We start from the raw sequence: 26946 nt of genomic DNA, 5'->3' as shown, positions 1-26946 counted from the left end.
CGTATGCGTCTTTTTACCTTTTGGCTAGACTTGCAATTTCCCTGGTCATCCATGGTTCCTGATCCCTGCCTTTCCTGACCTTCCTTTTTACCGGCACATGCCTGTCCTGCACTCGCATTAAATGCTCCTTAAAAGACCCCCACATGCCAAATGTGGATTTACCCTCAAACAGCCTCTGCCAAACAACAGCCTCCAAATCCTGCCTAATCTAGTTGTAGTCTTACCCCAATTTAGCACCAATTTAGATCCTAACCACTCATTGTGAAAAAAGATTTTCCTCATTCACCATTGCTTCTTTTACAATTCACCTTAAATTGGTGTCCACTGCTTCTCAGAATCACAGAATCACGCAGCGCAGAAGAGGCCCTTCAGCCCATCGAGTCTACACTGATGCATGAAAGACACCTGAGGTGTCTACCTGATCCCATTTGCCAGCACCTGACCCACAGCTTTGAATTTTATCACGTGCCAAGTACTCATCCAGGTACTTTTTGAAGGATATGAGGCAACTCTACCACCCTCCCAGACAGTGCATTCCAGACCGTCACCACCCTCTGGGTAAAAAGGCTTTTCCTCAAATCCCCCTTAAACCTCCTGCCCCTCACTTTGAACCTGTATCCCATTGTAACTGACCCATCAACTAAGGGGAACAGCTGCTCCCTATTCAGCCTGTCCATACCCCTCATCATCTTGTACACGTCAATCAGGTGACCTCTCAGCATTCTCTGCTCCAGTGTAAACAACCCAAGCCTATCCAGCCTCTCTTCATATCTTATATGTTCCATCCCAGAGGTGAATTGCCTCTGCTCCCCCTTCAGTGCAATCACTTCCTTCTGCCAAGGGTAACTGTTTTTCCCTATCAAACCTGTCCTTATGATCTTGAAAGTTGTATCAATCTCCTTTTAATCTTTTCTTCTTCATGGGGAACAGCTTTTCCATTCTATCTACCTAGCTGAAGTTCCATATCTCTGGTCAAATTCAATTCAACTCAAATGTGGCAGTTCGTATAATGCAATACAGATCAATTTTTTTTTAATTATGTGGAGATGCCGGTGTTGGACTGGGGTGGGCACAGTAAGACATCTTACAGCACCAGGTTAAAGTCCAACAGGTTTGCTTCGAATCACTAGCTTTCAGAGCATAGCTGATTCCTCAGGTGAATGAAGAGGTGGGCTCCAGAAACATATATACCGACAAAGTCAATGATGCAAGATGATACTTTCAATGCGAGTCTTTGCAGGTAATTAAGTCTTTACAGGTCCAGATGGAGCAACTGGAGAGAAGGATAATCACAGGTTAAAGGGGTGTCAATTGTCTCAAGCCTCTCTTCAGTTGCTCCACCTGGACCTGTAAAGACTTAATTACCTGCAAAGACTCGCATTGAAGGTATCATCTTGCATCATTGACTTTATCTATATATATGTTTCTGGAATCCACCTCTTCATTCACCTGAGGAAGGAGCTGAGCTCCGAAAGCTAGTGATTTAAAACAAAACTGTTGGACTTTAACCTGGTGCTGTAACAATTTTTAAAAATACAATGCATGACCCTCAAAGGTACCTCACTCCCATAGATTTTATCTACATTTATATTTTGTCAACTATTTTCTAATGTATATAGCCCAAGAGGTTTTGCAGTGATTCAAGCACCTTGGTGTGCTTTCTTCTTTTCTTTCATGGGATATGGGCATTGCTGGCTAGGCCAGCATTTATTGTCCAATTACAAATTGCCCTAAAGAAGGTGGCGGTGAGCTGCCTTCTTGAATTGCTGCAGTCTACGTGGTGTAGGTAAACCCACAGTGCTCTTTGAAAGGGAGTTCCAGGATTTTGACCCAGTGACAGTGAAGGAATGGCGATATATTGCTAAGTCAGATTAGTGAGTGACTTGGAGGGAAATTACAGGTGGTGGTGTTCCATTGCATCTGCTGCCCTTGAACTTCTAGGTAGTAGAGATTGCAGTTTGAAGGCATTATCAAAGGAACCTTCAGGAGTTGCTGCAGTGCACTTTGTAGTTTGTACATACTTCTGCCACTCCTTCTGCCACTGTACTTATATTCAGGTTCCGCAAGTAATAAGATAGGCAAATGGAATTTTGGCCTTTATACTGAAAATAATAAGAGTATAAAAGTAGGAAAGTGTTGCTGCAACTGTACAATGATTGGTGACACCACACCTGGAGTACTGGGTACAGTTTTGGTCCCTTATTAGAGGCAGTTCAGAGGTGGTCCATTAGACTGATTCCAGAGAATGAGGGGTGGGTGCTATGAAGAGAGATTGAGAAGTTTAGTCCTAAACTTTAAACTCTGTCTTTTAAACTCTCTCTTTTAAACTCTCTCGAGTTTAGAATGAGAGATGATCTAATTCAGGTACATAGGATGATAAAAGGTATTGACAAAGTAGACATAGAGAGGATACTTCCTCTTGAAACCCACCCAACACGGGGAGAATGTACAAACTCCACACGGACAGTGACCCAGAGCCGGGATCGAATCTGGGACCTCGGCGCTGTGAGGCAGCAGTGCTATCCATGGCCTTTGTCAATTTGTTCACACTCTCCTGCTTGCTGCCATATAAAACCTCAATGATTGAGGACAGGAAGGACAGGTGGTTGTGGGTTTCATGTCATACAGCATAGTATGGAATGATTTGCTGGTCCATAGTGTGTCAGCCTTTGAGGACACGACCGAGATGTCTTCTTCCTTCAGCTGCTGATCTTAGGACTCTCTGTGTATTCCTTTGGAAAGAAGAAATTGAAGTATGACTTATCTTGCTCCATGGAGCAGACTCTGGACCAGAAGAAAATATTGGGGAACTCTGAGGCAAAGAGTGAGGTTTACTGGCTTCTTGGAGTTCCTCACCGACTGTTATAGACAGGGACACAACAGGACTGAAGCCCTTGTCCCCTTTCCCCTATTGTGTTTGTTGGAAAGTACAGTAGGTATGTTTCTTAACCTTGGAGTCTGATCAATTTTGAAATAATCAACAGCAAACTTTCATGGGTTTTAATAAAGATTCACCCTGAAAGTCTAAATGTTACGTCGCTCACTCAAGCTCACACACTCAAAAATATACCGTTAAAGAGAATTAGATAGGTCAGGTTCTGGTCTATCGATCATTCTTAGAATCATAGAGTCATAGATGTTTGCAGCTCTTCGGCCCAGCTGGTCCATGCCGCCCAGTTTCGCTCACTAAGCTAGTCCCACTTCCCTGCATTTGGCCCATATCCATATATACCCACCCTGCCCATGTAACTGTCTAACTGATATTTAAAAGACAAAATCTTACCCTCCTGCACCACTGCCTCTGGCAGCCCGTTCCAGATGCTGACCACCCTCTGTGTGAAGAAATTTTCCCTCTGGTGCCTTTTGTACCTCTCCCCTCTCACCATAAACCTATGCCCTCCAGTTCTAGACTCCTCTACCTTTGGGAAAAGATGTTGACTATCTACCTTATCGATGCTCCCCGTTATTTTATAGACCTCTATAAGATCACCACTAAGCCTCCTACACTCGAGGGAAAAAGTCCCAGCCTACCCAGCCTCTCCTGATAACTCAGACCATCAAGTCCTGGTAGCTTCCTCATAAATCTCTTCTGCACTCTTTCTAGTTTAACAATATCCTTCTTATAATAGGGTGACCAGAACTGAACACAGTATTCCATGTGTGGTCTTACCAATGTCTTGTACAACTTCAACAAAATGTCCCAACTTCTGTATTCAATATTCTGACCAATAAAACCTAGCATGCTGAATGCCTTCTTCACCACCCTGTTCACCTGCGACTCCACCTTCAAGGAGCTATGAACCTGCCTTCCTAGATCCCTTTGCTGTCCCCAACTCCCTACCATTAACTGAGAAGGTCCTGCTCTGATTCGATCTACCAAAATGCATTGCCTCACATTTATCTAAATTAAACTCCATCTGCCATTCATCGGCCCACTGGCCCAATTGGTCAAGATCCTGTTGCAATCTTATATAACCTTCTTCACTGTCCACTATGCCACCAATCATGGTGTCATCTGCAAATTTACTAACCATGCCTCCTACATTCTCATCCAAATCATTTATATATTTAAAAAATAACAGTGGACCCAGCACCCCTGAGGCATAGCGCTGGTCACAGGCCTCCAGTTTGATAAACAACCCTCGGTCGGCAAGCCAATTTTGTATCCTTAGTTATTTCTAGGGTGGTAGTGGGTGATGCACCTCCTGCACTTTATCTTCAGCAGGTTCTGAATCTGAATTGCTGGGTTTGGTGATATTTGAAACTTGACCGTTTGGTCCTTCGGTGGGAAATTCTGCACTGACTGCACTCGTATTTCGCTTACGGATTTCACAAGTGCTATGGTATATCATCTTTACTTTTTCCTTTACTTTGGGAATAGATTTGCCTACAATCTGCCCCGTGTTCTCTGGGGCACTACTGCCCACAAGTTACTGAGCCATCTCTGTCTGAAATGGTTTACCCTGAATCCTCAGACTGTGACCCCTGGTTCTGGACATGCCCATCATCGGGAACATCGTCCCTGCATCTACCCTGTCTAGTCCTGTTAGACTTTTATAAGCCTTTATGAGAACCCCCTCATTCTTCTGAACTCCAGCGAGAACAATCCTAACCTAGTCAATCCCACCTCATCTGACAGTCCCACCATCCCTGGAATCAGTCTGGTAAACAGTCGCTACATTCCCTCAAGAGCAAGAACATCCTTCCTCAGAAAAGGAGACCAAAAGCGGCCTCACCAAGGTACTGTACAATTGCAGCAACACATCCCTGCTCCTGTACTCAAAACCTCCCACAATGAAGGCTAACATACCATTAGTCTTCTTTACTACCTATTACCCTGCATGCTTACCTTCAGTGACTGGTGCACAAGGACACCCAGGTCCCACTGCACACTCCCCTCTCCCAATTTACAACCATTCAGGTAGTAATCGGCCTTCCTGTTTTTGCTTCCAAAGTGAATAACCTCACACTTATCCAAATTATACTGCATCTGCCATTGATTTGCCCACTTGCCCAACGTGACCAGATCATGCTGCAGGATCCCTGCATCCTCATCACAGTTCACCCAACTTGGTATAATCCGCAAATTTTGAGATGTTACATTTTGTTCCTTCATTCAAATCATTAATATATATTGTGAATAGCTGGGGTCCCAGCACCGATCTCTCTGGTACCCCACTAGTTACTGCCTGCCAGTTTGAAAAGGACCCATTAATTCCTACTCTTTGCTTCCTCTCTGCCAACCAGTTTTCTATCCACCTCAATACATTTCCCCTAATCTCATGCACGTAAATTTTTCACAATAATCTATTATGCGGGACTTTGTCAAATACCTTCTGAAAGTCCAAATATACCACATCGACTGGCTCCCCCTTGTCACCTGAACTAGTTACATTTTCAAAAATTCCAACAGATTTGTCAAGCATGATTTCCCCTTCATAAATCCATGCTGACTCTGACTGATCCTGCCACTGCTTTCTAAATGTTCCGCTATAAAGTCCTTGATAATGGATTCAAGCATTTTCCCCACTACCGATGTTAGGCTTACTGGTCTATAATTCCCTGCTTTTTCTCTACCTCCCTTTTTGAATATTGGAGTGACGTGAGCTACCCTCCAATCTGCAGGGATTGTTCCAGAGTCTATAGAATCCCGGAAGATGACCACCAATGCATCCACTATTTCCAGAGCCACCTCCTTAAGCACTCTGGGATGCAGATTCTCAGGCCCTGGGGATTTATCCGCCTTCAATCCCATCAGTTTTCCCAGCACCATGGGCGCGATTCTCTGAAACGGAGAGAAACAGCCGACGCCGGAAGCCGCTCCTCGCCCCCTATTCGTCGGGCCCTCCCGCGATTCTCCCACCCGGCGTGGGGAGCGGAGAATCGCGTCCCATTTCTCTACTAATGTTGATCTCCCTCAGTTCTTCCCTCTCACTAAACCTTTCATTCTCTGGGATCTGATTTATGTCCATCTCTGAGGATGCTGATTTCCTTTTCCAACTTTTTGAGAAGCTAAGCATTATTTTCCCCTTGAACAAAAATCTTGACAAATACCAGAATTGGCGATATAACACAAACTGGCCATTTTTATGGCCACAGATACTGGTTTGGTTGCAGAAATCCCTGTTAGTCTTTTGGCATTCCAACAATTTTCCTTCAGGTGTCCAGGCTTTCCACACTGAAAACACACTGGGGGGGGGGGGGGGGGGGGGGTCCTGCTGGTTTTCCATCCAGGTTCCTTCTTCTAAAATTCAGAGACTGATCTGTTTTTTCTTCCCCACCCTCCTTATCTCTGGAATCTATTTCTCTTTCATCTACCTCCACCCTATCTCTCCCGAGCTTGTAAGAGTTACCAGACCTAAATTTATTCTGAGTTCAGGCTTGTGGGTTAAGTCATAGGTGTCTGCTATGATTTTATTTTATTTTTAAAAATAAATTTAGAGTACCCAATTATTTTTTTCCAATTAAGGGGCAATTTAGCGTGGCCAATCCGCCTACCCTGCACATCTTTGGGGTTGTGGGGGCGAAACCCACGCAAACACGGGGAGAATGTGCAAACTCCACACTGACAGTGACCCAGAGCCGGGATCGAACCTGGGACCTCGGTGCCGTGAGGTGTCTGCTATGATGGCTGCTTCTCTGGCTTTTGAAACTCTTGATTCCTCTATGTGAGTTTTAAGGTGATACATGAGGCAATTTTTGTACTCCTCTAACAGGATTATTTCCCTTAGTCTCTCGTAAGTGCAAACAATTTTGAGTTCTCACACCCACAATTCAAGTTTTATGGGCGCGATTCTCCGCACTCACGACGGTGCGGAGAATAGCGGGGCTCGTAAAATTTTACGGCCACGCTGTTCCGACGCCCTCCCGCTATTCTCCCCCCCCCCCCCCACGCCTGACTCCCGATACGAATCGCTGCCGCCGTTTTTTTACGGCCAGCAGCGATTCTCAGCTGATCGATGGGCCAAGTTCCCAGCCCTTTACGGCTGTTTTTACGAACGGCAAACACACCTGGTCTGGCCGTTCGTAAAAACGGCCATAAACTCTCGATTTTTAAAACCATGGCACCGATTGGCACGGCAGTACCATGGCCCACCGATCGCGGGCAGCGGGTCCGATTCCCGCGCACTCTTTGTCCCTCCGCCGCCCCGCTGTATCACTTCGCGGGGCAGCTGAGGGGCATCCCGGCCCGCGCATGCGCGGGTTTCGCGCAAATGCGCGATGACGTCATCCGCGCATGCGCGGGTTGGAGTCTTCCAATCCGCACATGCGCGACTGACGTCATATGACGCGTCAGCCGGCGCTAACTCTGGCAAGCGGGCTTAACGAAATTCGTTAAGCCCGCGATGCCGGAGTTTACGGCGTTGGCATGCTAGCCCCGACCGGGGACCAGAATCGGTTCCCGGTCGGGAAGGGGGGGGGCTGGCGTCAAACCCGCCCGGATTTGACGCCAGCCTTACGATTTCTCCCCATATGGGAGAATCGCGCCCTATATCTTTAAAATTCAAGGAAAGTTTAAGGGTTTTTAAAAATGGAATTCCTATATTTTTGGTGGGATGCTTCCAGCACTAATTCAAAAGCAATCCAGGTGGCATATTTAATTTCTTTACAGCTCACAGAGCTCTCTAGACTATCCCTGATAGCTGACCTGATGAGGCGAGTCCAAATCTCCGTCAGCTACATTAACTGATCTTCCAGGTCCTCTAAAGGATAAGAAAAATGTTTCACTGTTATCTTGTTCAAATGTGGACACTGATTGGGAATACATTAAGAAATCAAAGTGTGTCTGTCTGCTAAGGTTATTTGAATCACCAGCGGCATCTCTATCCAGCTCAATCTTTGTTATCTCATTTTCCCCTTGTGCTTGCAATTCCCTCTGGAATTCTCTCTTGATTATTTTCCTGAAATTCTCGCTCTCCCTCTTTATCCTGCCTTCCTTGTTCCTCCTTGCTTGAAATTCCATCTCTACCCTCTGCTCTTCTTGTCAAATTTAAGCTAAGATAGGGGGCACGGTGGCACAGTGGTTAGCACTGCTGCCTCATGGCGCCGAGGACCTGGTTTGATCCCGGTCCCAGGTCACTGTCCATGTGGAGTTTGCACATTCTCCACATGTCTGCGTGGGAGACACCCCCACAACAACCCAAAAAGATGTGCAGGGTAGGTGAATTGGCCATGCTAAATTGCCCTTTAATTGGGGAAAAAAAAGAATTGGGTACTCTAAATTAATTTATTTTAAAATTATGTCTAAGGTAACCTGCTCTGTTTCGGATTTCCGTCTGTTCGAATTCTAGGGTGAGACCAAAGTGCATTATTAGCACCTCAGGTTCTCAAGCCCATTCCCTCACATAACATTTCACAATAGTCAGCTGTTGTTCTAACCTGTTCCACATTCAAGACTGGTGACTGTTTGTCATGTTAAATTCTCCTGTTCTACAAATGACTTTACAGTAAAGTTAGCAATTCTATTTTCTAGTGTTAATACACGCAAAGCAAGCTGTTGTAATCCTTTTATTTTAAAATAATTTTAGCTATTGAACTTTCCCTGTTTGTTTCCCATCTATTCTTTTAATGTCAGATTTAGGGGCTGGTTTAGCACAGTGGGCTAAATAGCTGACTTGCAATGCAGAACAAGACAAGCAGCATGGGTTCAATTCCTGTACCGGCCTCCCCAAACAGGCACCAGAATGTGGCGACTAGGGGCTTTTCACAGTAACTTCATTGAAGCTTACCCATGACAATAAGCGATTATTATTTTATTATTATTATTATTATTAGGGTGTAATTCTCTGGCCTCGTTACGCTCTCGCTCAAGTGAAACGAGGCCGGTGAATAGTGGGAGAGGCCGAAAATGAGAACTGCGCCAGGCGGCAAACAGTTTGCGATACAACCGGCCCACTCCCATAGGCGAAATCAGGATCTCGCTGTAGCGTGGCGAGAAACCAATTATCACCACTTAAGCGCCATTTCCATACAATTAACGGGAGCCGCCCCACATCCAATGGCCTCCTGTCATTCATCGGCCTCTCCAACAAGTGGTCACGCTAGCGCCAATTAGTACTCCTTTTGATGGCGGAAGGGCTTCTGTGGGGAGCCGAGGAGGTGATAAGCCATCTTTGCTCACAGGCAAAGTGCCCGGGGGTGGGGAGTGGGGGAATGAGGGGTAGGGAACCCTGCACGGGGGTGGGAGGAGATGCTGGGGGGGGCCAACCGCGCGCCATCGCACCATGCCAATTTCTGGATCATGTGTATCCGTTCTGGGAGCAACCCTTGTCCCTGCCCATCAGCCCCACCAACTGCCAAGGCCTTTGGCCGTGCGGCTGAAGGCTATTGCTAATCGGAAATTGGCAACCATGGTTAAGTGAGCACTTCACACAACCCATTTGGAATCCCATGGGTGAGCAAGCCATGTAGCATGTGGGAATCATTGGCTAGTATCCCAATCAGACACTGTGCCTGAACACTGCGAGACGCAACATCACATGTGCAGCAACCAACATCCAAACGTCATGGGGATGTCTTACATCACCCAAGGGTGCTGGGACTGTGTCAGCACCATCAGCTGGTCACTATCGAGGGCAGGGGGCTGATAACCTGCTCAGAGCTAAGTGCCAGTCCTCCTTAATCTGTGCCATAGTCTGAACACTGCCTGACTGCGGAATGCTCGCTCATACCCATCACCTGCATGCGGTGCCCAGGGAGGAGAGGATGCCTGGAGAGATGGGCCAAAAGTTCGGAGGTCGGACTGCATTGCGAAAGAAAGTGACAGAGGCATCATACTGGTTGTGCACAAGGGTGGGAACTGTGTTTTACAATTCCCCACTCTCCTGATGGTGCAGCCCCCCTCCACCCCGACTCCCCCCTCACCCCGTACCAATCCCCCCACCCTCTTCCCCCTCCCCCAATGCCATCAGTGATCTTCGATGTGCTGGGCCTTCCTAGCTCTACCGCTACATCTAAGTGTGTCCCCAGGATGCGCATCAGAGGTGGAGGCAGTCAGCGGCTTACCTCGTCTTGTGGCCTTTGATGCCCCTGGCTGGCGTCCTCTGGGGGCTCTGGGGTGGTGGGCCCCGGTGCACTTGTCTGCGACATATGCACAGCCCTGTTCTGGGTGCTGACTGTGAGCCTCATCAGAGGGATGTGACTCGGGGGAGCTGGTGGCTATCGTTGCCACTCCATGGAACGGGTCCGGGTAGTCACCCAGCGCCCCCTCATCCCGGTTGGTGCCAATAGGGCCCTGGGGTTCACCTTTGGATGAAGGGGCAGCTGGGACCCTCATCCATGGCCCTCACTGACTGCACAATTCCTTGGACACCTTCACTAATGGTGCCAACATCGTGCACCAGGCTCTCTACTGCAGTTGCCACCCTAGCTGTGGCAGGCGACATTTCCTACCTCGAGCCTCTGGGACTCCTCCAATCAGCCATGGATCTGCCTCTGAATATCCTGACCACTCCCTATCATCTCCATCAGCTCCGGGAATACCTCTTCAATAGGCTTAGCTTCAGGCTGCGACCCAGCTTTGTCCTGGGATCCAGCTGACCTCCGACTGCTGTCTCGACTGGGGGTTCCTACCTCCACCTGATGGACATCAGCAGCTGTGTGGTCCGCAACAAATTCTGTCTCAGAAGCTTGACCACTAACAATGTGGAGGGTGGGGATGACAGATGTGACGTCTTGATTGTGTCTTCCACGGAGCTGTGGTGGAAGGGGGTTGTGAAGGAAGTGTTGGGGGGTTGAAGGGAGTGAAGGAAGAGGGGGCTGAAGGGAGGGTTGGGGGGATTGAAGGGAGAGGAGGTAGAGGGAGGGTTGGGGGTTGCATGTAGAGTTGGGGGATTGGATCCCCGTGTGGGGGCGGAAAGGTCTCGGCGGTGGGCGAGGTTGGATTCTACTCTTGTGTTGCTTGGTGTAGGTCGTTGACCTTTTTCCGGCACTGGAGGTCAGTACGCCTGGTCACACTCCCAAGCTCACAGCCGCCGCCACCTCATCCCAGGCAGCATTGGCTGTCGTATGGCTGACCCTCCGGGACTCTTGGGGTAAGAGGACATCCTTCCTAATCTCCACTGCATCTAGGTGCCCCCAGATCTGCATCCCCGAATCTTAGGGCCCGTCTCCTGGGTGCCATTCTTGCGAGCTGGCTGATGTTGGCTGAGCAAGGGCTGCACAACCTTGTTAGTGGTGGCGGGGGGGAGGGGTGTGTTGGCGAACGCGGTGCCAGCGAATTGGCTGGCAGGCCTTCATTTGCGGCGAGAAGCCCGTGAGGCCTCGTTAAATAGACCAATTAGCATTGAATAGCGTTGGCAGCCTCGCTGGGCCGAGCGCCGGGAAGCTCCTGGCAGTTCTCGCTCGCTACCACACTTAGAAATATTTCCGAAGAATTGGGCCCTTAGATTGTTTTAGTCCAATTGGTTCAATGCAGCCCCAAATTCTGTTCTGGGCAGAGACTGGAGAGGGCGGAAACTTGTCCCCTTTCCTTCACTGTCCACAATCTCTGCGCTTTTTTGGAAAGAACGATAGTTTTGTTTCTCAACTCTGGAGTGTGTAGTCAATTTTTAAATAATCGGCAGCAAACTTTCGTAGGTTAAATGAAAGAGGATTATTTACTCATAGAATCATAGAATTTACAGCAGAAGGAGGCCATTTGGCCCAACAAGTCTGCACCGGCCCTTGGCAAGAGCATCCCACTTAAGCACACACCTCCAACCTATCATGTGCTACCATGCTGCCCCATGCATTCATCCTGAAAGTCTAAATGCTACATCACTGACTTCATAGAATCCCAACAGTGCAGAAGGAGGCCATTCAGCCCATCGACTCTGCACCGACCCTTTGAAAGACCAGCCTACATAAGCTCAATCCCCCACCCTATTCCTGCAACCTCACCCTAAGGGACAATTTAGCATGGCCAATCCACCTAACCTGCACATCTTTGGACTATGGGAGGAAACCGGAGAACCCGGAGGAAACCCATGCAGATGCGGGGAGAACGTACAAACTCCACACAGACAGTTATCCGAGGTCAGAATCAAACCCAGGTCCCTGGTGCTGTGAGGCAGCAGTGCTAACCACTATACCACCGTCCCACCCCTTCAAGAGCACAGTGCATGTTTACAAGTTGTAAACAAAAGAATTGTTCATTATTTACATGTTTGGCTCACCTTTGCGTGCCAGCTGAAGAAAGCAGTTCACTCAAAAAAGGGTCATCTTGGCAGTTTCAATAGCTGAAGTCGTATATCAACATTGTTACAGGATTCTTTTGAAGAGATGGCTTTTTCAGCAAATCAAAAAATTGGCTACTAGTGGTTTTCTTACCAGGTTAAGGTTGTGTTCTAGTGGATCTTTGAAAATTAATGGCTGGATGACTTTCAAGGTGTGGCAGTGTCCAGGTTTTTAAAGGCATAGATTTTGCTGCTAATGCTGTTTCTGCAGCTGGTGTTAGATAGATAGATAGAGAAATACAGCACAGAACAGGCCCTTCGACCCACAATGTTGTGCCGAACTTTTGTCCTAGGTTAATTATAGAATTTTGGACACTAAGGGCAATTTATCATGGCCAATCCACCCAACCTGCACATCTTTGGACTGTGGGAGGAAACCGGAGTACCCGGAGGAAACCCACGCACACACGGGGAGGATGTGCAGACTCCACACAGACAGTGGCCCAAGTCGAAATCGAACTTGGGACCCTGGAGCTGTGAAGCAATTGTGCTATCCACAATGCTACCGTGATGACCTTAAGAAGAAATTAATCTACACTCCATTATTCTACCCTATCCATGTACCTATCCAATAGCCGCTTGAAGGTCCCTTATGTTTCCGACTCAACTACTTCCACAGGCAGTGCATTCCATGCCCCCACTACTCTCTGGGTAAAGAATCTACCTCTGACATCCCCCCTATATCTTCCACCATTTACCTTAAATTTATGTCCCCTTGTAATGGTTTGTTCCACCCGGGGAAAAAGTCTCTGACTGTCTACTCCATCTATTCCCCTGATCATCTTATAAACCTCTATCAAGTCGCCCCTCATCCTTCTCCATTCTAATGATAAAAGGCCTAGCACCCTCAACCTTTCCTCGTAAGACCTACTCTCCATTCCAGGCAACATCCTGGTAAATCTCCTTTGCACCTTTTCCAAAGCTTCCACATCCTTCCTAAAATGAGGTGACCAGAACTGCACACAGTACTCCAAATGTGGCCTGACCAAGGTTTTGTACAGCTGCATCATCACCTCACGGCTCTTAAATTCAATCCCTCTGCTAATGAACGCTAGCACACCATAGGCCTTCTTCACAGCTCTATCCACTTGAGTGGCAACTTTCAAAGTTCTATGAACATAGACCCCAAGATCTCTCTGCTCCTCTACATTGCCAAGAACCCTACCGTTAACCCTGTATTCCGCATTCATATTTGTCCTTCCAAAATGGACAACCTCACACTTGTCAGGTTTAAACTCCATCTGCCACTTCTCAGCCCAGCTCTGCATCCTATCTATGTCTCTTTGAAGCCGACAACAGCCCTCCTCACTATCCACAACTCCACCAATCTTCGTATCATCTGCAAATTTACTGACCCACCCTTCAACTCCCTCATCCAAGTCGTTAATGAAAATCACAAACAGCAGAGGACCCAGAACTGATCCCTGCGGTACACCACTGGTAACTGGGCTCCAGGCTGAATATTTGCCTTCCACCACCACTCTCTGTCTTCTATCGGTTAGCCAGTTCGTTATCCAACTGGCCAAATTTCCCACTATCCCATGCCTCCTTACTTTCTGCATAAGCCTACCATGGGGAACCTTATCAAATGCCTTACTAAAATCCATGTACACTACATCCACTGCTTTACATTCATCCACATGCTTGGTTACCTCCTCAAAGAAGTCAATAAGACTTGTAAGGAAAGACCTACCCCTCACAAATCCGTGCTGACTTTCCTAATCAAGCAGTGTCTTTCCAGATGCTCAGAAATCATATCCCTCAGTACCCTTTCCATTACTTTGCCTACCACCGAAGTAAGACTAACTGGCCTATAATTCCCAGGGTTATCCCTATTCCCTTTTTTGAACAGGGGCACGACATTCGCCACTTTCCAATCCTTTGGTACCACCCCTGTTGACAGCGAGGACGAAAAGATCATTGCCAACGGCTCTAAATATGTTCTGAATAGAATTCCCTCTGGCTCTTGAGATAATAGAATTGTTACCTTTAGTTGGTTTTGGCCACATGACAAATACTTATTTTGCTCACTCAGAATTGTTTAAAGCTAGAAGCAATTTCTATACAATTGAGAATGGATGGATGGTCTGTTCGCACACTATGGTACCTATGATAAACTGGTTCCGCAGCTTTCCTTGTTAAGTTTAAACTTGGTGCCATAAGTTCTGGTAGTACATTGATTCTGAGTTTTGGGTAAACCACAAACCATGTAGTAGATGTAAATTCCACAAATGGGTTTTGTTCTGGGTATGTCCATTGAAGTGGGGGGAGGAGCAGCCATGGTTATTCAATCAGGAATTTTCTGAAGACTAAAGGCAACCTTGTGCAGAATTTGTGACCTTGACAGCCATGTTAGTGTGAACATTTAAACAACTGTCCCAGAAAGTTATAATGGTGTACTGAATGCAATCCATGTTTAAAAGTATGAATAGGACATGTCATTTCTGAGCATAACACCTATAGTGAGCCCCATCCATAGAATCCCTCATGCAGAAGGCTATTTGGCCCATTGAATCTGCATCTACCCTCTGAAAGAACACCCCATCTAGGCCCACTGCCCCGCCCTATCACTATAACCCCACCTAACTTGCCCATCTTTTTGGACACTAAGGGGCAATTTAACATGGTCAATCCATCTGACCGACTGCAGCAGAAACATCTCTGGCATATTTTCTGGCGGTGGATACTTTCCTGTCTCTCTCATCTTCTGAAGACCTTTAGCAATGGTGAATCATTTAATATTCATGTTGATTGCTTCCCACCAGAGCATTTGAGAATTAAAGAGGGGCTTCACATGTCGAATCTTTGTAACTGCTCTGGGGTCAATGGTTTCACATTCAGCTTCCATGTCCATACTGCCAACCCTCTGGTTAGCGAGTGACAGTTGACTAGTAGGAGGCTGTGGTCAAAGAACATTGGCTTGACAATGGTGGATCTGAGTGTGAGTGCTTAGAACATAACCAGGAAGTCTATCATGGGATGGATGGCCCTGTTTTGGCTCAATCAGCTGTAACTACATAGTGCTTGCTCTGTGAGGTCACTGAAAACATTGCTTAAAGCTTGGTGTCCTTTACCACTTCCATCAGAAGTCTGGAATCCGCTGTTGGCTTTGCCAGATCTCCAGCCACCTTAATGACACAGTAATGTTATTGTCCAGGATAGGACATCAGCAGGAGGGCTGTGTGGGGAAGGGTCTCCCCAGATGCCCTCATTTCTGAACATGGTCCTTGACCTGAAAAGTTTTTTAAAAATTCATTTTTAAGGGATGTGGGCGACGCTGGTTAGGCCAGCATTTATTGCCCATCCCTAGTTTCCCTTAGAAGGTGGTGGTGAGTTGCCTTCTTGAACTGTTGCAGTCCTTGAGGTGTAGGTACACCGACTGTGCTGTTAGGGAGGGTTGCCCCAGTGAGTGAAGGAGCGGCGATATATTTCCAAGTCAGGGTGGTGAGTGACTTGGAGGGGAACCTCCAGGTGGGTTTCCCAGGTATCTGGTGCTCTTATTCTTCTAGATGTTAGTGGTCGTGGGTTTGGAAAATGTTGTCCAAGGAATCTTGGTGAGTTATCATCTTGTAGATGGTACACATGGCTGCCACTGTGTGTCGGTGGTGTAGGGTTTGAACGTTTGTGAAAGGGGGAGCAATCAAGCGGGCTACTTTGTCCTGGATGGTGTCGAGCTTCTTGAGTGTTGTTGGAGCTGCACTCATCCAGGCAAGCGGAGAGTATTCCATTACACTCCTGACTTTTGCCTTATAGATGGTGGACAGGCTTTGGGGGGGGGGGGGGGGTGAGTTACTCGCTGCAGGATTCCTAGCCTTTGACTTGCCCTGGTAGCCACAGTATTAATATGGGGCCTCACGGTAGCATGGTGGTTAGCATCAATGCTTCACAGCTCCAGGGTCCCAGGTTCGATTCCCGGCTGGGTCACTGTCTGTGTGGAGTCTGCACGTCCTCCCCGTGTGTGCGTGGGTTTCCTCCGGGTGCTCCGGTTTCCTCCCACAGTCCAAAGATGTGCGGGTTAGGTGGATTGGCCATGCTAAATTGCCCGTAGTGTAAGGTTAATGGGGGGATTGTTGGGTTACGGGTATACGGGTTACGTGGGTTTAAGTAGGGTGATCATTGCTCGGCACAACATCGAGGGCCGAAGGGCCTGTTCTGTGCTGTACTGTTCTATGTTCTATGGTTAGTCCAGTTTCAGTTTCAATGGTAACCCCAAGGTGTTGACTGTGGGGGATTCAGTGATGGTAATGCCATCGAATGTCAAGGAGTGGTGGTTAGATCCTCTTGTGTAGGAGATAGTCATTGCCTGGCACTTGTGTGGCTCCAGTGTAACTCGTCAGCCCAAACCTGGACATTGCCCAGGTCTTGCTGCATTTGGACATGGACCGCTGTTATTTCTGTTTCTCTCTCCACAGTTGTTACCAAACTTGCTGAGTATTCCCAGCACTTTCTGTTTTATGTCAGATTTCCAGCATCTGCAGTATTTTTCAATATGAGGTGCAAGCCTTGATCATCAACGAACATAAACAGGGGAATTCCCTGACTCACTTTAAAGTTTCTGTGACCAAGTGGACACCAAAATGTGTCTATTTTAACTGATAAATCTCATGGAAACTATAGGGAGAAATATCGTGGTGAGCACGTTTGGACAGGGCCGGACGCGCTGAACTTCCTAGGCCCGGGAAAAAGAGCATCCCAGGCGAAAGTGAGAGTTTGATAGCTGTGAGAAACCGTCTCTAATTGTCGGCTGTTCACACAGGCGCGGAGGCGCGGAGACGCGGCTTTCGCCTCCGTGCCTTGATGTCTTTGGTTTTGTGACTGGGCCGTCCGCAGGCGGGAACTTAATTCCTAACCGGGGGTTGCAGTCGGACCGGAAGTGGAAGGGGACCGCCGGAAGCGACGGACGGAAAACGTTGGGCGGACGGTGCCGGAGCGGGGCCGGCGGCGGCCGTGTGCGAGCGGCCCAGGAGAGCGGCCGTGGTGGGGGGCGGCAGCTCCGGAACAGGACGAGGAAGGTGCGAGGAAAGCGGCACAGGCACAGGTTAGGGCCGGTTTCACGTGAATCCTCCATGTGTTTCGAGTCCCGGCCCCCGAGTCTGGCCGAGGCGGCGACGGTATGGAGGGAGGGGCTGCCCCTTCTGTGGGCTGAGTTCAGGCACGCAGCGTTCACACCTTCAGCCACCTCGGGGCAGAAGCTTCAGGTCGCGGGTGCTTGAGCTGGGCTGATGCCAGGCCGCCTCGATCACTTTCGGGTACTCGCCCTGCTTTGGGAGATCTCACTTGGGCGCAAATCTCTCAGCGGAATTCTCATCGCTGCTCGGAATTATTCCGTCGGTCTGGGGGTTCTGCGCGGTGTGGTGATTTCCAAGCAGAATCATGGAATGACCACAGCACTAAAGGAGGTCATTGGGCTAGCTGTGTTTGTGCCAGCTCTCTACCATAGCAACTCACCTGGTCCCACTTTTCTGCCTTTTTCCATAGCCCTGCAATTTTTTTACTCGTCAGATAATAGTTCAGTTCTCTGTTGAAGACCTTGATTGAATCTGTCTCCACCATGCTGTCAGGCGGAATATTCCAGATCTTAACCACCGGCTGTTTCTTCCTATCTACTCATGATCCTCATGATTTTGAGTACATAGACATAGAATTTACAATGCAGAAAGAGGCCATTCGGCCCATTGAGTCTGCACCGGCCCTTGGAAAGATTACCCTACTTAAATCCACACCTCTGCCCCATCACCGTGACTCAGCAACCCCATCAAACCCCTCTGGACACTATGGCAATTTAGCTTGGCCAATGCACCTAACCTGCATGTCTTTGGACTGTGGGAGGAAACCGGAGCACCTGGAGGAAACCCACGCAGACACAAGGAGAACGTGCAGACTTCGCACAGACAGTGACTCAAGCCGTGAATCGAACCTGGACCCAGGAGCTGTGAAGTGACAGTACTAACCACTGTGCTACTGTGCTGCCTCTGTCAAATCTCTGGAAATTCTCTGAAGAGAACAGCCTCAGCTTTTCCAATCTATTCACATAATTGAAGTTCCTCGACTCTGGAACCATTCTAATTAATCTTTTCTGAACCATCTAATGCCTTTATCTACTTCCTAAAGTGTGGTGCCCAGAGTTGGACTCAATACTCCAATTGAGACCGAACCTGTGTTCTATATGTGTTTATCACTCCTTTTCTGTAGAATTGTCCTCTTTTACATGGTCGCTCCTTGTTTTTTTTCTACCATAATGAATCACTTCAGATGGCTGCATTATATTTCATTTGACAATTGTCTGCCCATTCAACCAGCCGATGAATTGTCCTCTATTTTACATTGTCTGTCTGTCTCTCCTTGTTTTTTTCTACCATAATGAATCACTTCAGATGGCTGCATTATATTTCATTTGACAATTGTCTGCCCATTCAACCAACCTATGTCCTCTTGAGATCTATCAGTCTTCTCATTGTTCATAATACTTCCAAGTTTTGTGTTCTTTACATATTTTGAAATGGTGCCCTGTGCAGCCAAGTCTAGGTTATTAATATATCAAGAAAAGCAAGGACCTTGACACTGATCCTTGGGATACCACACTCGTCTTCCTGCAGTCTGAAAAACAACAGGAGATCTCGACTGTCCGTTTTCTGTCATTTAGCCAATTCCATCCCTCTTCCCCTTAAAGCTATTTGCCTGTCACTGCCTTTTTAAAAAAAAAACTTATTGATTTGCTTTTCAGAGCTGCTTTGCCCTGAAGGTTATGATTCATTTATATGTGGATGTTAATCCTAAGGGGCCCTTTGCACACTTCCCTCCTTGTGCACCCTACCATTGTCACCTTGTTCTGCAAATACCAGTAAGATTCAAGGAGCACCGCAACACTACCAGGTGCTGATCATTAAACTTTTTGTTATGCTTCTCTTTGTTGCAAAATGCTTCTCGGCCTTTTGGCTAAGATGAGCGTGAGTGAGGTCAGGTGTAATGCCTGGATCTGGTATGTCTCTTTTGTGGGGACCATGAATTGGTTTTTGGAGCAGGCAAGAAGCAGGATTAGGGGTTTGCCCATGTCCACACTCTGAGCTCTGGCTTTGTAACTCTGATAAAGTAATTTTAAAAAGATGCTGGGGATGAGTGTCTCCTCCTTTCCATTTTTATAGCCAATGATCCCATCTGATATTCGTAAACTCCATGCAGACCATGATTGAATATGAGGAGTTCTCAAATCCGAAGACTGAGAAGTCTAACTGTAACTGGATTTCTAATTTGTTTATTTTACTCTCAGGCAAATATACTTCTTTCCTTTTAATCTCATCCATCTAATGCTTAAAAACAACAAAGCACATTACTTTTTTCTCCCATCTATGTGAACAGTTCAGGAGCTTTCTTTTGGCATGTTGAACAGAAAAATGGTTTCTAATTAAAAATATATGCATTAATTTATAGTGTACTCTTATATCCTGCATATGTACTTCCCACAAGAAATGTATTTTGTGATGCTCAAGTAATCTAATAACATTATACTACTTTAATCTCCTTTTTCCCCCTTCTCTGTCAATCATGTTGTGCTCTCCAAGAGTGCTGCTACTGCTTGATATTTACTGGTATTTAAAACAAGTAGAGGGTGAGGGAAGCCTAATTTGCCCAACTTGAACAGTAAATTTGTTCTACTCTGAATAATTGGCTCATGGAATGAGTGTCCTGAAGTAAAGAAACTCATCTAGGTTTTTAAAGAACAAATTTTGTTTGAAAATGTTTTCATTGTTGCCTGATCAGTGCATGTATCCATGTTTTGCCCACTAGAATTATGTTATTTTGTTGATCTTCCTATTGTGGCACATTCTGCGATGACGAAGTATCATGGCTAGTTGAAATAGGTAGATATTTTGATAGCTTTTTTCAAAGCACATGAATTTTGATACCGATGTTTTCATTCTTTAGAATTGTAGAAGAGGTAAACAAGAGAGGTAATAACACAGATTTAGGGACAAGTACTGTCAACTCATCTATAATCCAGTTTTTTTTTCCAAGAGTTAGGCAAAGTCGGGGTAATGCTTGAAAAAACTGACCAGTGGTTTGGTATCTATCATTTTTTTTTACGGGTAGTTGAATCTTTGTTTTATCTATTACATTGGAGCTCAGCTATCAAAGCACTTTTCCTGTACACTGTTAGCCATATTTCACATCTGAGGCTTCAAACTATGCTTCCAACTAATGGAAAAACACTTTCACTGAGGCAAGAGGCGTAAAACTGGTTGAAATGGCATATCTTTTGTCTAATACAGTTCAACAGCCATCTGAAATAATTTGAGAATAAAGTAAATCTTAAAATACTCACTGTGGATGCACAGTATCAAGAATAGGTCAGTTGGAGATGACAGCAAATCATTTGGGGAGCAAGAGTGAACAAGTAGAGGTTGGAGAAAGGTAAGTCTTGTGTAATATTTTACATTGCATTGTCTGGGCTTTTCTCTATGGTATTAAAACCTTTGTTTTCTCAAAAATGTACCCATTATGGTTTAAAAAGCAGAAAAGTTTGGGTTGATTAGTGGTTGCTTGATATCTGACCTAACAATGGGAGCACTTTGTTATTCTGACTGCAATTGGATGGAATTAAGATACAGATGACAGATTATTGCATTTCTTAAACCAGGTGAGTGAAATTTGAAGCTCAATTTTGGTAATGCCAATTACAGTTATAAGACAATCTTAATGAGGTGTTGCCTGCAGATCATAATATCAATCTATTCGAGCATTTTACAACCTTTTGTTTGAACCAAAGGCTGTTACTTTTTGTTAAATTGGAAACATGTACTGACTTGGTTCATGAATTTTGATGGAATCCTGTTTAAAATATTGGGCCGGCATTCTTCAGCTGTTGGAATTTTCTTTTCCCGCTGGCAGTGCACCTCTGCCTGTGTGTTTCTCGGCTGCATCGGGTGGCTTCAATGGGAAATCCTATGACAAGTCGCCTGGTGGGAAGACTGAATCCCGCTGCCAGTGAATGGCAGGCCGCCGAATAACAGGCAGCTGGGGGACCGGAGAATTCCGACCCAGGCGTTGCAAATTTGCTGACTAGCCATGGAACTGCATCCTCGGCACAATGTTTTGTCTGCCAAACATGCCAAATAGTTAAATTTTTGGAAGGAATTTTAAAATGTAACAAGTTAGCGATGGTCTTTGAAACATGGTGCAAAATCTATTTTGCATTATATTTTTAAATTTTAAGCAAGGTTCGAGGTGGCAAATGGATAATTCAGCAGAATCCGAAACCTACAGCACAGAAGGAACCATTTGACCCTTATGCCTATGTTGGCACTTTGAAAGCACCATCATGCTTAATTCTCTCTTCGTATGTAACCCTGTCAGTTCCTCATCCTCCAGTATTTGTTCAACTCACTCTTGCTTATGGAGTCAGCATCCACCATCTTTTCAGGCAGAATGTTCGAGATCCTGACTGCACAGTGAAAAGAATTCTCACCCCTATACCGTTTGCAAATCATTTTAATAATCATAGAACAGATAGTGCAGAAAGAGGCCTTCGGCCCATCGAGTCTGCACCAATCCACTTAAACTCTCACTTCCACTAAGGGGCAATTTATCATGGCCAATTCACCTAACTTGCACGTCTTTGGACTGTGGGAGGAAACTGGAGCACCCGGAGAAAACCCACGCAGACACTAGGAGAACTTGCAGACTCCGCGCAGACAGTGACACAGCGGGGAATCGAACCTGGGACCCTGGCGCTGTGAAGCCACAGTGCTAGCCACTTGTGCTCCCGTGCTGCCAAGGGTTATTGATCCACTTCCCAAAGAAAATACATATAAATCTCCCTGGCCGCCTCAATTTTCCCTGTTCCAAGGAGATCAATTCTAATGCCAACTTCTCTTCACAATTGATGTTTCTCATTCCTGATATTTTGGGCAGCTTCCTCTGTACCCTTCCTAAGGCCTTTGCATCTTCCCTTAAGTGTGGTGCTTCAAATCATTCACAGTATGCCCGCCTAATCAATGATTTATGAATTTCTCACCTAGTCTCTTGAGTTGTTTATAGATTCTTCATTTTTATCTTTGTCTCTTCTGTCACACCTTTCTTACGTTTTCTACTTTCATTTACTTTTTAACATAAGATTTTAACTTATGGGATACAATTTGGGTCCCAGGTTCGATCCCGGCTCGGGGTCACTGTCCGTGTGGAACATACATAGAACATTTGCACATTATCCCCGTGCTTGTGTGGGTTTTGCCCCTACAACCCAAAGATGTGCAGGGTAGGTGGATTGACCACGCTAAATTGCCCCTTAATTGGAAAAAATGAATTGGGTACTCTAAATTTATTTTTTAAAAACAAACACCCACCCACACACACACACACATATCTTCGACTCCTTTAAAGAATCGGCTCATCCCTGCCCTTGTAAAGTGTGCTCTGTATACCACCGTCAGCTGTATCAGCCCCAACCTTGCGCACAAGGTGGAGGCATTCACTCTCCGGAGCACCTCACACCAGAACCCCTCCTCCATATCCTCTCCCCCGGCCGAGACACCACAAAATACTCACACTTGTCTAGATTTAGTTTGTACCCCGAGAAAGACTCAAACACTCGAAGCAGCTCCAATATTCCCCCTATATATGTTTAAAACTTGAATGAATATATTCAAAGACCACCAATTAGATTCTAAAAGCCAAGGATTTGATTGTCAAGACCTAGATGGGCCTAGACATTTTGAGAAGACCTGTTTATAACCATTTTAATAATGCCATTTTGAGACTCTCTTCTGTGCTTTAAATGCATGGTTTCAGAAGCAGCTTTCAAAAATGTTTACTTGAAGAATTACACTCATCAGGATGACCATTTTCTGCAAACAAATATTTTTTAGAGAAAACTTTATAGATAAATTAATCTTTCTGTTGGCTCCCTCTTAAGTGCAGTGTTTCTTTAAGGTGATCAGTGCATGTGTTTAGTTTTTATTTTCATTTAATCATCATAGAATTTACAGTGCAGAAGGAGGCCACCCGGCCCATCGAGTCTGCACCGGCTCCCGGAGAGAGCACCCCACCCAAGGTCAACACCCCCACCCTATCCCAGTAGCCCCACCCAACACTAAGGGCAATTTTGGACACTAAGGGCAATTTATCATGGCCAATCCACCTAACCTGCACATCTTTGGACTGTGGGAGGAAACCGGAGCACCCGGATGAAACCCACGCAGACACGAGGAGAGCATGCAGACTCCGCGCAGACAGTGACCCAAGCCGGAATCGAACCTGGGACCCTGGAGCTGTGAAGCAATTGTGCTATCCGCAATGCTACTGTGCTGCCCTTAAGCAGCGAGGTTGAGAATATTATGATGTCACTCCTGGACGTAAAATGATTTTTGGATAATGATGTATGCTAAAACAAAAGGTTTCCAGTTTGAGGTTGGATAATTTTATCGAGTGAACAAGAACATGGCTACACCTCATTAAGATGACAATAGGATTAACCTCAATTTAACACTCTGGTGAGCTGATAGTAGCTTACTGATTTTGATCTGGAATTGTTGTTTAAAATATTGTCATCTAAATGTTATTTTGAATCTGTGCTTGATTGTATATTTTTAGAATGCTACTAATTGTGAGTGCTTGCATGTTATAAGTTTACTGATTACTCGTAATTAGGTTTCATGTATTCTCTAATGACATCTTCAACTTTTATTTCAACAGCATATTCTGAGAAGTTCCTGATGGTGTGCTTCAAATCACCGGTGAGATGGTAAAGGTTAGCCTATGTCTCAGCATGGCGGATAAACAGAAGACCAAGACTGGTTTGCCACTGAGTGGTCCAGACACTGATATAAATGTGTCTTCCATCCACACGGTGGGGTATTTGGGAAAAGTCAGTAAAACTGTTTATTCCTCTCTAAACTGAGCAAAGTTCTAAATTTTATTACATTTTCAAATTATTTTGAATCTATTGTCTTTCTGGACAAGGTGAAGAAATGTGGAACATTCTAAACTCATTCAAAGTGACACGGAAATCTTGCACAAAGTGCTATGGCGAAAGATTTATCTGAAGTGAAAACATGGTTACCATGGTAATCCTCTAACTACTGAGTAGTTGTTGAAGCATGCACCCGAGGGCACTGAGTCTTACTTTCAAATGAAAACAAGAATATGAAAGTAAACTTAGCATAAATAACACTGTCATATTTGTCCAATTTAAAAACTATCCTCGAATATGCACTTCACCTTCTGTATACTGAAGATGAAAATACTTTATGAAAGGGATTGAAGTTTCTGTCTGGTTATGAATGGTGTAAAACATTTGACTTTTTATTAAAAAACCCTGAATTGTAAACATGTTGTGTAACTTTCCTTGCTCCATTTTATTTTTCCCCTGTACACAGTTATCTGAAAACCCCTCGCCCAGTCTACAGGAATACTGTCCTACCTGTGCTGCAAAAGGAGAAAAGAAGGCTTTGCGCAGATATTCTATTAGCTTGAAGGAATCCGTTCTTCTTTGTGAAAATCCACAGGTAATGGAAATTTTACATGCGAGTTTGTTGATTTTTCCAGATCTCACCGGAATGTTTTCCATCCAATAAAGCTGTTTAAAGCAGCAAATCATATTAGCCAATTTGCTCAATTTGGACATTATTCAAAACTGTTGGTCAATGCAGTAAGTCTTCGCTTAAAGTTGTAGTCAAATTCCTGAAAATTGTGACGATGAAACGACTTAAAACAAATCACATTTTCTCATTAAAATCGATCAAATACTAATTAGGTTCTGAGAACCTTTCCCATCAGGGAAAAAAATATACCCATCAAGTTGAAATACTTTAAATTACTAAATTCCTATATTGAAATAACTTTGAAAATAAACTTAAATATAAAAGAAGGTAACTTTCTCCTTACAATGCCTCCCATTCGCTGTCAACCCATCACGCATCCATGCACATTCTCTTGACCCTCCTGGTCATTGCAGGTCCTCCACCCTGAGCCTCTGGTTTGCAGCCTTTCTGATTCCCTAACCACCTTTTTTCTGCCAAACCTCTGACTTAGAGTCACAGCCACTTCCTAACCCACCCTCTTGTCGACCCTTCGACTCCTGTCCTCTGCAGCTCCCTAGCCCACCTTGCTGATCTTTGATCATACTGAATTTTCCACTCCTCCCTTAGTTCTCCTGATCCCTTGCTGTGAGCATGGGTTCTGATGAGTGGCGAGACACAGGAGGAGCAGCTTCAACTTTCAGTTCTCTTCAACTGGGGTGGTGATCAGCTTCATCCCTTCACCCACCGGGTTCCGAAATCTCCCTGTACACTCTCATCCTAGTTTCAAAGTCACCGAGAGTGGTTCTTGCCTTCGTAGCATGGGCTATGTGAAGTCGTTGACCCACTGGTTTTACCTCTGGGGAGGGGAGTCATGTCCCAGCCCAGTGTTTATTCAATTCATTGAGTAAATTGTCTCATTGTCAGGATGAGGGATCTAGTACCAAGAGATATCTGATCACATCAGACTTGAAGAGAACTTGCCTCCTGCAAGTTGAAACTGCTCTTCCTGCCTTTCGCTGCTTATCTTGAGAGTGCTCACTCACCGCAAAGGTTCAGGATAAGGAAGCAACGAATGGGATGTTCATAAGAGGATGATCTGTGGCTCCCTTGCATTCCCTCCTCATCTCCTCCCCCCCTTCACCCTTTGTACCTCCTCGTTGTATGCATTCTTGTCTGCTCTTCCCTGTCTCCCCCTCTTTCCCTAGTCGCTGGTGGCTTTGAACAGGTCCTGGAACAGGCCCCCATGCTTTCTGGAAGCCCTTGACCTATCCTCGGATGGTGTAGTTCATCTTCTCAGGTGGAGAAATTCCACCAGGTCTGCCAGCCAGTCTGCAGCTGTGGGTGGTGCTGCTGAACGCCAACCAAGCAGGATTCTCCAGCATGCGATTAAGGAAGCAAATGTGTTGGCCCCCCCTTCCCCATTTGTAGCTCTGGCTGTTCCAATATCCCGAAGACTGCCACTCTCGGGCACGGTTCCACAAGCTTGGGACATTGCCTTACAAAAGGCTGTCCAAATCCCTACGGGGCAAGCCGAGAACATGTGAGCGTGGTTGGGCAGGCCTTCCGGGCACCGTTTTCATTTATCCTCCACCTCCGGGAAGAACCCGTTCATTTGGGTTCTAGTTAGGTGAGCTCTGTGCACCACTTTAAACTGCATGAGGCTGAGCCTTGCGCAGGAGTAGGTGGAGTTGGCCCTGCTCAGTGCTTCGCTCAGAGTGCCCAACCCACTTCCGTCCCCAGTTCGTCCTCCCATTTTCGTCTGGCTTCGTCCAGTGGTGGTCTTGCCCTATCCAGTAACTGTCCATAGATGTCCCCACATTTCTCCACGCGCCCCCCCCCCCCACTGTCTGTGTTTATCAGTTCCTGTAATAATAATCTTTATTATCAGAAGTAGGCTGACATTAACACTGCAATGAAAAGCCCCTAGTCGCCAAATTCTTGCGCCTGTTCGGGTACACTGAGGGAGAATTCAGAATGTCCAAATTACCTAACAGCACGTCTTTCTGGATTTGTGGGAGGAAACCAGAGCACCTGGAGGAAACCCACGCAGATATCAGGAGAATGCGCAGACTGCACACAGATAATGTCCCAAGCCCAGGAGCTGTGAAGCAACAGTGCTAACCACCGTGCTACCATGACACCCTGAGCCTAATAGTGTGTCTCTTGGGGCCTTGGGGTATCTTGCTATCTCCTTGCGGAGAAAGTGTTTGATTTGG

At 46.1% G+C, this 26946-nt stretch overlaps 1 protein-coding gene across 3 annotated transcripts in view; it reads left to right on the top strand.

The window, feature by feature from the left end:
* The first annotated feature begins 17115 nt into the window (after positions 1-17115).
* Positions 17116-26946, top strand: part of uspl1 (ubiquitin specific peptidase like 1) — a 59962-nt gene continuing 50131 nt past the window's right edge. Inside the window, exons 1-3 of one of the 3 annotated variants that reach the window (XM_038817659.1) lie at positions 17116-17253; positions 23904-24075; positions 24587-24715. In XM_038817659.1, coding sequence (XP_038673587.1) covers positions 23950-24075; positions 24587-24715 — 255 coding nt within the window. In that variant the 5' untranslated portion in view covers positions 17116-17253; positions 23904-23949. Of the gene's footprint in view, positions 17254-23903; positions 24076-24170; positions 24716-26946 lie in introns of those variants that run through there. The other 2 variants (XM_038817661.1, XM_038817660.1) reach the window with 2 other exon arrangements.

The sequence above is a fragment of the Scyliorhinus canicula genome, chromosome 14 (genome assembly GCF_902713615.1).
Source record: "Scyliorhinus canicula chromosome 14, sScyCan1.1, whole genome shotgun sequence".
Lineage (NCBI taxonomy): Eukaryota > Metazoa > Chordata > Chondrichthyes > Carcharhiniformes > Scyliorhinidae > Scyliorhinus > Scyliorhinus canicula.
Note: the sequence above shows the minus strand (reverse complement) of the source record. Positions and strands in the feature narration are given on the sequence as shown.